The 13,137-nt window shown below is 38.2% G+C and overlaps 1 protein-coding gene across 5 annotated transcripts in view; it reads left to right on the top strand.

The window, feature by feature from the left end:
• Positions 1-13,137, top strand: part of LOC306854434 (MAP/microtubule affinity-regulating kinase 4-like) — a gene marked incomplete at its 3' end in the record, with an annotated part of 49,613 nt that overhangs the window by 26,659 nt on the left and 9,817 nt on the right. For all 5 annotated transcript variants that reach the window (XM_079392412.1, XM_079392416.1, XM_079392414.1 and 2 more), the window contains 10 exons: positions 1,009-1,079; positions 1,264-1,320; positions 1,491-1,727; positions 5,307-5,426; positions 5,548-5,647; positions 7,005-7,114; positions 7,198-7,375; positions 8,194-8,405; positions 9,104-9,207; positions 11,367-11,642. In XM_079392412.1, coding sequence (XP_079248538.1) covers positions 1,009-1,079; positions 1,264-1,320; positions 1,491-1,727; positions 5,307-5,426; positions 5,548-5,647; positions 7,005-7,114; positions 7,198-7,375; positions 8,194-8,405; positions 9,104-9,207; positions 11,367-11,642 — 1,465 coding nt within the window. The remainder of the gene's footprint in view (positions 1-1,008; positions 1,080-1,263; positions 1,321-1,490; positions 1,728-5,306; positions 5,427-5,547; positions 5,648-7,004; positions 7,115-7,197; positions 7,376-8,193; positions 8,406-9,103; positions 9,208-11,366; positions 11,643-13,137) is intronic.

Here is a 13,137-nt window from a genome sequence, read left to right as displayed (position 1 = left end):
AAAAGCTACTTCAATGTAGCAAACTACATTATTGTTACTCGCTCCTAAAAAATTATATTTTTGCTGTCTCTCATTAATGCAATATGAATAGTCTAGCTTTGATAAGTTTCTACATGAATAATCACATGTCTCCTGTCTTCATACGCGTTCACACATAAACATGCATGTGTGTGATTGTCGCATCAGTCAGACTCTGTACTGGGCACAGCTGCATTGGCTTCATCTTTTTTCTCTCTTCTCATCTTTCCCTTCCTTCCCTCTTCTATAGGTTTCATGTGCATTCACTGAAGCCAGGCCCACACAGCTCAGCAATTAGAGCGATTTGCCACTAGTAAAGATGCTCATAGTCAAATAAGGCTTATTTTAACTTTAGCCTGTCCTATTCATGATCCTTGGATCGGCTGCTCTCTTAATGAATCACACGTTTCCATTCCTAATCTATGTGATGAGGCTAATGCACGTGTGAGAGTACAGACAAGCACGCGTACAGCACTAACTTATACTACACATTGGCAATCTGCCTTCTCTATTTCCTTCCCCTGCTTTACATCTCACTGGAAGCATATTCATGATCCATCCCTTCCTCTAAAGACTCTCATTCTGTAATTAATTCATTTTTTAGTATTTTTTCCATTTTCTTTATTTTAGACTGTATAGTGTGACATTTTAATATCAGCTGTCAATTTTAATGCAAGGCAAATTTGTATAGCACTTTTCACAATGCACTTATCCTTTAAAAGCAGCTTTCCAGAAATTCATAATCTTGGGTGATTAATATAGTTTTATATTTTGTGGCGATACAGCAAATCAAGCAGCTAAGATAATCTATATAGTATATTTCTCGCCCCACACAATATCAGTTATCGACCAAAATAAATAATTATTCATTTCATTTTCTTTTAAGATTTGTTTAAACAATTTCCTTTGATCTTTTAAATGAATTGTTTTTAAAATACAATATTATTATCATTTTTAAGTTTTACTCAAATGTTATTTTTTCTATGATAGGTGAAGTGTTTGACTACCTTGTATCCCATGGGAGAATGAAGGAAAAGGAGGCACGTGCTAAATTCCGACAGGTAAGACATGTCATAATCTATGCATCTGGAAACTTGTTCACCTTTGATGTTATGAAAATCTGAAAGGAGCAAAAACCAAGCTGTATTTCCCGTTTTTAATGTGTTAAAGATACTACCATTTTTTTTAAATTGCTATCAAATGTTTCCTGTTTCAGAGATGTCAATGTCATTGTTTCCCTTTCAGATCGTGTCTGCAGTTCATTACTGTCATCAGAAAAATATTGTTCACAGGGACCTGAAGGTTATTGTTTTTTTCTCATGACTTAAATGTTCTTTTATTGCCTCTGGAGCTTTCATAAAACAGTGAAGGCTTTACCATTTCACACTTTGCTCCCTTTCAAAATTACCCCAAAGCGCAAAACGATTAAATTCCTGCTCATGGTCGTATACCCCATCTTATACCTCACTCAGGCGGAAAACCTCCTGCTTGATGCAGACTCCAACATCAAGATTGCTGACTTTGGCTTCAGTAATGAATTTATGCTGGGCAGTAAACTGGACACATTCTGCGGCAGCCCCCCATATGCCGCTCCAGAGCTCTTTCAGGGGAAGAAGTATGATGGTCCAGAGGTGGACATCTGGAGTCTGGGGGTTATACTGTACACGCTGGTCAGTGGATCACTGCCCTTTGATGGACAAAACCTCAAGGTAAATTACTCAACTCAGTATAAGCAACAAAAGAAAGAAAGGCCTTGTGAAAGAGTGCAGGGATGTATGAGTATGTCAAAAAGTCATTCAACAACCATATTTATATAGATACATGTTTTGGTTTTATATTTTTAGCAGTGGTAGGTTTGTTTGCACTGATATTAAAATTCTCCTTAATATAAAGCCAATAGTCATTTTTATACTATGGCCGATAAATGGGCGTCATTAACAGTCTGCACTATTTTGTGTAAATAAATTAAAGGACAAAAATCTAAAATCAAACATTTTCAGTGCTACAAGTGTATTTAATATTACAGCATTATAGTGTTCAGCATGAAAAATTGATTTTGCTATATTTTTTTAAATTACATTTGTGACCCTGGACCACAAAAACAGGCTGGTGGCAATAGCCATACATTGTATAGGTCAAAATTATCTATTTTTCTTTTATGCTAAAAAATCATTAGGATATTAAGTAAAGATCATGTTCCATGAAGATATTTTGTAAATTCCCTACCATAAATACAGGTACATCTCAAAAAATTGTAATATCATGAAAAAGGTCAATATTTTTTGTCACTCATTTCAGAAAGTGAAACCCATATATTATATAGATTCATTACACAGTCAAATATTTAAAGCTTTTATTTCTTGAAATTTTGATGATTATGGCTTACAGATAATGAAAACCCAATCAATAAAAAAATGATATTTTAAAAAGAAATGTCAAGCTTCTGAAAAGTATGTTCATTTCTATGCCTCAATATTTGGTTGGACATCCTTTTGCATGAATTACTGCATCAATGCGGCGTGGCATGGAGGCAATCAGCCTGTGGCACTGCTCAGGTGTAATGGAAGCCCAGGTTGCTTTGATAGCGTCCTTCAGGTCATCTGACTTGTTGGGTCTGGTGTCTCTCATCTTCCTCTTGACCTCTTCAGGTCAGGCGAGTTTGCTGGCCAATCAAGCACAGTCACATCATGGTCATTGAACCAGCTTTTGGTACCTTTGGCAGTATGGGCAGGTGCCAAGTCCTGCTGGAAAAGGACATCAGCATCTCCATAAAGCTTGTCAGCTGAAGGAAGCATGAAGTGCTCTACAATTTCCTGGTAGATGGCTGCGTTGACTGTGGACTTCAGAAAACAGTGGACCAACACCAGCAGATGACATGGCAGCCCAAATCATCACTGACTGTGGAAACTTCACACTGGACTTCAAGCAACATGGATTGTGTGCTTCTCCACTCTTCCTCCAGACTGTGGGACCTTGATTTCCAAATGAAATGCAAAATTTACTTTCATCTGAAAAGAGGACTTTGGGCCACTGAGCAACAGTCCAGTTCTTTTTCTCCTTAGCCCAGGTAAGACGCTTCTGCCGTTGTCTCTGGTTCAGAAGTGGCTTGGCAGCCCTTTTCCTGAAGACGTCTGAGCGTGGTGACTCATGATGCACTGACTCCAGCTTCAGTCCACTCCTTGTGAAGCTGTCCCAAGTGTTTGAATCAGCTTTGCTTGACAGTATTCTCAAGCTTGCAATCATCCCTGTTGCTTGTGCACCTTTTCCTACCTAAATTCTTCCTTCCAGTCAACTTTGCATTTAATATGCTTTGATACAGCACTCTGTAAACAGCCACACCTTTCAGAAATTACCCTCTGTGACTTACCCTCTTTGTGGAGAGCGTCAATGTTCATCTTCTGGATCATTGCCAAGTCAGCAGTCTTCTCCATTATTGTGGTTTCAAAGAACAAGAGATACCTGGAATTTATACTGTAGGGATGGTCATTAATTGAAACTCAAATGTAAATATTCTAATATTTTGAGATACTGATTTTTGACTTTCATGAGCTGTAGCTCTAATCATCAAAATTAAAACAAAAAACTTTTTGAAATGTTTTACTTTACATGTAATGAATCTAAAATATATGAAAGTTTCACTTTTTGAAATAACTTACACGAAAAAATTTACATTTTCATGATATTCAAATTTTTTTATATTGTGGCGGGAGGAGCAAATGACAGACACAGTGGGCGTGGCGTCATGCCTCGGAGAGGTTTTTATTAAACAAAAATATTAAAATAAAGTGTCTAAAGGGGGAAAAAAGTGTCCAAAATAAACGGGGGATCTGGTGTCCTCGTCGTGCTGCGGGGCTTGTGAAGGAGGGCAGTGTTCAGAAGGGAAGGGTCCAGGGAAGGGGCGGAGTCCGGTGGCCGCACGCGCTCCCCTCTCGGGTCCGGGAGCGAGTGGCGACGGCTTCCTCCAGCGGCGACGTCCTACTCCTGGCCCGTCGGCCGTCTAACGGGTGCGGCAGTCCTCCTACTCGACGCGCCCTTCCTGGACCCACGAGGACACCAGTGTGCATGCACGGGGAAGAGACCGGTCTCCCGAGGAGAGGCGCGCTCGGCATTTAAACGGCGGCGGTGATGAGGCTCTATTCACATCAGGTGCGCCTCATCACACGCCGCCAGCCGTGGCTGTTTCAGCGCCCCTCCTCTCTCACACACCCACTCCCGTCGGGAGCCTGGTGAAGGGCGGCGAATACGGGACGGGGTGGTGATGATAATAAGGGGGGAGGCAGCCGACTCGTCACAATATGTACATGTATATCAGAACTTTATTTTTGATTAGTAATATGTTTTGCTAAGGACTTCATTTGGACAACTTTAAAAGTGATTTTCTCAATATTTTGATTCTTTTTGCACCCTCAGATTCCAGATTTTCAAATAGTTGTATCTCGGCCAAAGATTATCCTATCCTAACAAACCATACATCAATGCAAATGGCTGTCAGATGATGTATAAATCTCAAAAATGTAAAAATTTCATGACTGGTTTTGTGGTCTAGGGTCACATTTAATATGGTCAGTAAATGTTTTATAGATTAAGTGATCATTAAATAATGGGGGGGGGGGGGGGGGAACACATACATGTAAAAAGAATGGAAATGCACAGAATTAAATGTATAATATTGGCCAGTATAAATACAATATCAGCAAATACAATAAATAAAAATCTGTAATGTCCTATAATTTTTCAATGTGTATATATTTCATTGTTCGTGAGCACTATGATAGTTCTGGTCAATAAAATTATTTTATTTGTTGTATCAGTCAGTTACATGTTTAAGGGCTGTATGTATTGTTTATATTTCAGTAAAACATATCTGATCAGTAGATACTATGATATTTTTCTCATTATCAAAAACTGTGAAATTCAACCATTGAAGATAATAGAAATTACATCTACATTAAATAAGTGCCACTGTGTGTGTATTGGTTTAAACATTCACTTTAATTTTAAGGACATTTTGTTTACTTTTGTAACAAACTTTTTAATATGTTGAGCCACAACTAAAATTACACGTAAGATCTCGCTTGTGTCTTTCTGAACAGTCTGAGACTAAATTTGAGACATTTTCTAAGGCACCACAACACATGCAGCAGTTGCTCTTATGAAATTCTTTGCTCTCTCAAGTAATGTTGGTCAAGTGAGCTGTGATTGTTTCTTTGTGCCGTGGGGGCGATTCGGTGACTGACTGGTTCAGAATTAGATTAGGTGTTGAATAGAAGTCTGTGTTTTTCCCTCAGGAGCTGCGTGAGCGTGTGTTGAAGGGGAAATACCGTGTGCCATTCTACATGTCTACTGACTGTGAGGGCATCCTGCGCAGGTTCCTCGTGCTCAACCCCACCAAGCGCTGCACCCTGGAGGTGAGGAGGAGCAACAGCATCCCGCAATCCTCCATCTCAGTTGATAACACGTCTTATTGAGTTTGCATGGATTTTGCGGGCTTTTGCTCACTCTATCTGACTTTCTGTTCTTCGCTTTCAGCAAATCATGAAAGATAAGTGGATCAATGTCGGGTACGAAAACAATGAGCTGAAGCCTCATGTAGAGCCTGTGGAGGATTATACTGACAGCAGCCGTATAGGTAAGAAATACTGCCAGTTTCCCCTTTTGGCCCTTTTATATGACTTTTTAGAAAATAATATTCTTAAGTTTTTTGGTTTGTTTGTTTTTTGTTTTTCCAATATATAAACACTCATAACGAGATGCATCTTGCACATTTATGCTTATAATGTCAATACTTTTTTTCTTACATATTTTTATAATATTTAAGTAATAAAGTAATATTTTGTATCATTCTTACTCCATTGCCAAAACCTTATTTTCCTAGATATATGATAAAAAACTATTTGTAAATGAAGTAAGAAAAATAAACATCATTTTAAAAACCTTTCAAAACTTATGGGATCAGTACAATTTTTCAATCTTTTTGAAAGTAGTCTCTTATGCATACCAAATCAGCATTCATTTAATAAAAAATGAAAATTTTATATTTTAAAAAGTTTAATATTTTAATATATTTTAAAATGTAATATAATCCTGTGATGGCAAAGCTGAATTTTCAGCAGCCATTACTACAGTCTTTAATGTCGCTTGATCCTTCAGAAATCATTCTAGGAGATCTTTTGTAACAATGTAAAAGCTTTTTGATCAATTTAATGCATCCTTGCTGAATAAAAGTATACATTTCTTTAATAAAATTGGTACTGTATATTCTGTGAAGAAAAGCTTACCTTTCACAATTTAAAAAATGTGTCTTGTTTTTAAAGGGGTCATATGACGATGCTAAAAATAACATTATTTGGTGTAAGGCAGTGTGTTTATGTGGTTTAAGGTTCAGAAAATCACATTATTTTCCTCATACTGTACATTATTGTTGCTCCTCTCTACCCCGCCTTTCAGAAACGCATCAATTTTTACAAAGCTCATTGTTCTGAAAAGCAAGGTGTGCTCTGATTGGCCAGCTACCCAGTACATTGTGATTGCTCGAATACCTCAAGCGTGTGACAGAAATGTTATGCCCTTTACCTTATTTAGAAACACGCAGCATCTCCACATGTGGCGGTGTGTTTAAATTAGGTATTTTAGGAAGGCGTGGCAGAGTCTTAACTTTTATAAAGAATATCTCTTTGGTTTTGAGACTTTAGTCTTTGCAACTTTACGGATCTTATATTTGCACAAACAGCTTGTAACACTCCAAAGACAAAGGAAAACATGAAATTCCATCGTGTGACCCTTTTAAAATGTATAATTATTTTTCTTATATGTAACAAGACAGATTGCTGAAAAAAAAAAAAAAATTCTGCATTGTAGTAACCAGAAGGTATCTTCAACCCGTCATAGCAAGGCACTTAAAACCAGATTGCTCAAGTTTGGTTAAAATTGTATGCTAAATGACGACTTATTTGCTTTAATTATTTTTGCTCTCTCTGTTCATACAGATGTGATGGTAGGAATGGGTTACACCCGTGATGAAATCAAAGATGCCCTGAGCACACAGAAGTACAATGAGATATTTGCCACGTATCTGCTGCTAAGCCGCAAGAATAAGGTGAGATAGGTATTGCCGCTGACCTGAGAACAGCCTGTTCACTATCCTATAAGTTTGTAATATCTTATATGTTTCCCATATAGGATGGCATGGAGTCCCGGTCGAGCAGCAGTCTGTCTCTTGCACAGGTGCGTCCCAGTCCCATCACGAATGGCACCAGCAAACACTCCTCCTCCTCCAGCTCCACCTCTGCCTCCAGCCACACTAAACCCCAGCGCAGTGCCTCCACCTACCACCGCCAGAGGAGGCACAGCGACTTCTGTGAGTCCCTACACCCCTCATGGATCATTTCATTTTTATAAATAGCCTAGATCAGAGGTCTTCACAGGAGATCCATGGCAGTACTGCTGGGGTCTGCCAATTATATAGTTTGATATTATTTTTAGCTTTAACTGATGTATTTAAAAAGTATCACCTGAATGTATTTTAGAATTTTTGTCTAAAAAAGTCTTATAAATATTTTTGTTAATTGTAAGACTTTTGTTATTTTTTTATTATTATTATTAATGGTAATAATAATTATTGTTTTTAATATCAATTTATATTAATAATATTTATATTTTATCATGAATATATACCAACAACAATTATTATAGACATTTATTAATAATAAAACATTAATCATTAATATCAATTAACATAGAAACGCAATAGCAATAATAGTTATTATTATTAATTAAAATTGCTATTAGTATTCTTATTGCTATTATTATTGGTGTATTAATAGTAAAATATTAATCATATTAATATCAGTTTATTAATAATAATTATATTGCTATTATTATTATTGTCATTTAATAACTAAATAAAACACTATTAATACAATTTTTTAATCATATTAATATCAGTTGATATTAACAATAATAATAATAATTAGTAGTAGTAATATTTATTCAGGATGGAACATATTATTATAATTCTATATTTATTAATATAATTAGTTCATAATTATTAATATTAGTAAGAATATTTATTATTATTAATAACAGCATCTTTATTTATCGTTAATGTTGTTATTATTATTTTTGTTAAATAATTAACATTATTTATAATTGTCTTTAATTGATCATGTTTGTCAGGTGGGCCATCAGTGCCAGTAACCCATCCCAAGCGAAGCCCCACCAGTACAGGAGAGGGGGATCTAAAAGAGGAACGTCTGCCCTCGAGGAAGGCCAGCTGCAGTGTGGTGGGCAGTCGCAGCATCCCCCCGTCGAGCCCCATGGTCAGCACAGCCAACAACCCCAACAAAGCGGAGATCCCTGACCGCCGCAAAGACATCAATGTGACAACGGTAATCAAGCACAGGAAGTCATGTACATCCTGTTACAGGAAATATTAATTACAGTATTAATTGTTAAGGAGTTTATTAATGATTGTTCACAAATTCTTTCTTAGGGCTTTTGCACTTCATTTTGAAGCCATATCATAGATTTATGCAAGAAACCACCTGAAATTTAAGCTGTTAACCTTGCTTACAGCCGTGGCCACCGTTTACTTTCATTCTGTGGAAAAGGGAAGCTGGACTTTCTGCTATAAATAACTTCTTTTGTGTTCCACGGAAGGCAAAAAAACATGCAGGTTTCGAAAGATATAAGTAAATGATGTTGGATTTTCATTTTTAAATGCACTATTCCTTTAATAGAGTAGAAAATATAAATCATGCTGATGACATTTCAAGTGCCAGCCTTATCAGGAAAATCTGCCCCAAAACGCGTAGGGTTAAAATGTTACATAACTTCCTGTACACCAAATACATCAATAACAACAGTTTTTCCCTTGGGATATAATGGCACGTTCACATTTGTTATCGGCATACTCTGATCATAAAGTGATGTTCCCCTTAGTTTGCAAACAGCTTGTCCATAATAGAAAATGCATGAATTTCTGAGGACAGCTGTGCCAGAAAAGCTGGTTATATTAGGATGGTATGTCTGTGTTTAAATCCATTGTTTTTGTTTTTTAATACCTGCTTCCTGTTTCATGCTTTAGAACAACATCCCTGCCAGTGCCATGACCCGTAGAAACACTTATGTGTGTACAGACCGTACGAGCACCGACAGACACTCCTTACTACAGAATGGGAAAGAGAACAGGTAAAATGTGTCTCTGTGTTTTATATTTGTGTATGTGCATTGACGTTTCATAATTGATGTACATGCTAAAGCCGAAAGTAGTTTTTCTGTGTGCTTGTTTATTGAGATGGATTTGGTCTGTTATGCTTCAGCAGTGGCAGATGGTGACTGATTAGCTGTTCTTCTATCACCCTCCTCTCTCTTTTTCCCCCTCTTCGGGGGAGGCCCAAAGACTGGGTGTCATGTGACTTAAAGAGAACGAGAGGAGGCATGTGGATTGTCTGGGTCATAAGGCTACTTGACTGGTTGACCTAAAGAAGCCTCCCTCCCCTGAGCACAGCTAGTACAGTACACGTGTCCACACACGCAGAATCACCATCACCAGAATGTGACGAATGTACAGTGAAATCTAAAATGATTTTTATCATTTTAATACATTTAATGTTTTTATTGCAAATAGTATTATCACAGTAATGATTTGAGAGAACACTGAATTGATATTAATATTTTAAATATTAGTCACAAATTTGCATATTTTATTTTTAAATAATGTAGAATATTTCAATAGAATTTGTTCATTTTAAAATCCTCAAACATTAATTCTGAGATTTTAAATCCCAAACTAGTCTCAAATTTCTTGGACCCCATATACACACCGAATACACTTCCAGGCCCAGTTGCCCTGTTTCAAACCCCTTCATCACATTAATTTTCTGCCCAGAACTGCAATTAATGACTGCAGTGTTTCCGACCAATGGAAGCTAATATTTGAAACTCTGTTATAGGAAATCCTGTGTGTGTGTAAGGTCCGTCAGTGCAGGGTTATTTAGAGCATTAAGTGAAGTGGCCCGGGGCCAGTGGGCAGACTGAGGCAGAATGTGAGATCTGTTAGATTTATGCCAAAACTGAGCGAGACAGTGGGACAGAGGCAATCCGGTGCCAAGAGCGGCACGTCTGCGTTGTGAACCCATCTAAACTGAGATATTAGTAGTGCTGTTGCTATGGAAAGCATCCCTATTCCTATTGCTCATGTGAGATGATTTCTCTCCTTGTTCCCTGATTCGGTTTAGTTTAATAAACAGAAAATAAAGAGATTTCTCTAACCTTCTCCATTCTCTGCGTATCTCTGTCTCCGGCATTCAGATGTGCAATCGTGTGCAAGCTTTTTTCTGCTAAGGTTCAGTTTTAATTTGCCTTAAGTGGCTGTTTCTAAGATGGGAATAAGAACACAAGAGAGCTCATGCCTCAGTGACTCAGCATCCTGCCTCACATTTATGCTCAACTAAACCCAACCAGAAGCTGCCTCTCTGAGCCTTGAGATCTGATATTGGTCTAATCGTATTGCTTCAGAGCTGTTACTGTGTTTCGTTTTGGACTTTGCCTTATGGATTAAGTTCAGCTACCGAAGTAACCTCCAGTTAGAGCCACAATAGTTTCGCATAGCCAGACCTTCGGACTGATGGCTGAAGTTCTGGAATCCATGGCAGCTTTTGTTAGCCAAGGCCGCCCATGAGGCCCTTAGATCGACATGTCAAACAACCAATCACAGTTCATTTCATTCAGCGTCACGTTTCGGGGCGTGGAAATGTCTCCATCAGTGTGTAAAACTCTCAGACATATTTTTAAAGATTCTATGCCGCAAACTTTGAATATTTCACATACTTTTGAAAATCCAGTGTTTAGTTGATCCTGATAAGCGCTTGTCGTCACAGTTGTAAACACGACGGCTTTCTTCTTTCGTGAGGGGGTTTGGTGTCACGGCATCTTTGTTTCTAGGTAGAACGTTAAAGAACGTGACACATGTCTCCCGGAAATCCTGTATAATTCAGCAAATTTGATGACGACTTCGAAACTCCTGAAGTGTTTCCACTTTTGTGTGCCATATGCATCAGACGTTCAGCCAGTGGTCGGTGGGCGTGACGTCTGAGGCTGAGACTAGAGCCACGATGACTGTTAATAAGCAGCATTAATGACATACTGTATCACTGCACTGTCAGCTTTCTAGATTTTTTGTATTTTCACATGCAAAAATGTTCTGGGTGGTTGTTAGAATCCTACAATGGTTGTTCCGGGTGGGTATCATTCATTTCCATAGCATAAGTAATGGCGGACGAGTCACACCCAGCTTCAGTTCAAGGGGAATTTAATTTCCATCCATGTTTTCTTGTCTCTTTCCTCAGCTCCTTGTCACATCGATTACCTCCAGCATCCCCGTCCACCCACAGCATCTCTGGGGCCGGGGCCTCCAGCTCCACATCTTCCGAGCGTTCTCGGTTGACGAGGGGCTCCACCATCCGCAGCACCTTCCACGGGGGCCAACTCCGGGACCACCGGCCTCCCACCCATGCACCCCCCACCTCACCCACCCTCTCCCATGAAGCCAGCCCTCTGCCGCACTCCCGTAGCCGTGCCACCACAAACCTGTTCACTAAGCTGACCTCAAAGCTTACCCGCAGGTAAGAAGAGAGCGACGGTTTCATCGTGTTAACCAGAATGACAAAATCAAGTTCCACATCATCAGTTCGTTCTTTCCAATTATTCCACCTAATAGAGTTAGCATTGTGCTGTCTGAGGATGTTTAAGGCCTGTTCACACTGGAGAATGGTGACTATAAACTATAACTATAATGATAAATGCAAAGTTCTGTCATGAAACTCTATGTGGTGCAGGTTCTAACTCAGTTGTATATAATCACATTGTGCAGCTGATTGGTTTCTTTTCACATCAGCAGCCAATGAGCTTGCTGCACAACATTCAAATACTTGGCTAGCGTTTGGTGTAGCAGTTGCAGTGCGCTTCAGAAGCCCTCTACCTTCCCCAGCTCCACCTGTATAGATCTACAATGGGGTAATTTCATGAATGTTATATATGGGGGTCATTTTATATATATTATATGTACAGCAGCAGTATTTATTACATACAGCAGCATGTATTGGCAGTTGCAAGTCTCTGTACTTAATCTGATGCAGCAGCAGCGTAGCAGATCTATTCTGCCAAGACCAAACACATTAACAGAGTTGTCATGACAGAACTATATTAACGTCCACACCAATGGACGATAGCTATAAATATAACTAAAACAATAACTATATTAGCATCCATCCCAAGAACCATAAATATAAAAATAACTATTAACATCCACACCAATGAACAATATATTAATGTCCACAGCAATGGACGGTGACTATAATGATAACTACACTAACATCCACACAAAGAGACAATGACTCTAACGATCATAATATTAGTCTCTACATCAACGGAAGATATAATGAGAATTACATTAGCGTCCATACCAACAGACAATAACTGTAACGATCACTATATCCTCCTGACTACCAGTGGAAAATATTGTGAATTTCATGTCATTACATTGTTTAGAGCACAAGAAAAAAAATACATTTTTGAAAAATTATTTTAATGTTCTCCATAGAGGACACCAGGACTCAAAAGTCATGAATAGACATGAAAAGGCAAAGACAACAGCATCCACACCAGCAGAAGTATATTAACTAAATTAGCATCTAAACCAACGGACAATAATTATAAAAACTAAATTAGTGTCCATACAAATGGACAATAACATTTTGTTTATCTTTAAGTCAGGTGGATTCTGATTGGCTGTGTGAGTTTTTATTGTTCATCAGCTAGAAAAAAAATCTGAAATTGTTTCCAATGATATCATTCCTCTATGTCTCTATTCTCTCTGAATTAGAAGGAAATTTGTACAACTTTATAGTTATAGTTATCTTTATCGTTATCATCTTTGACGTGACCGGCCCATTAGCTGCATAATATCAAAATGACAGAGGCTCCACTGCTGGAGCCAATCAGTTTACAAAGTCATCTTTCATTTAGTTTGGTGCCCATTGTCCTGTGGAATCTGAGGAGGTAATGGAGTTAGATATGGGAGCTTTTGGAGTCCGTAATGTAATTGAGATGTTCAGTAGC

This window comes from Barbus barbus (assembly GCF_936440315.1).
Source record: "Barbus barbus genome assembly, chromosome: 34".
In the NCBI taxonomy this organism is placed as follows: domain Eukaryota; kingdom Metazoa; phylum Chordata; class Actinopteri; order Cypriniformes; family Cyprinidae; genus Barbus; species Barbus barbus.
This window is presented reverse-complemented; position numbering and strand designations above follow the sequence as displayed.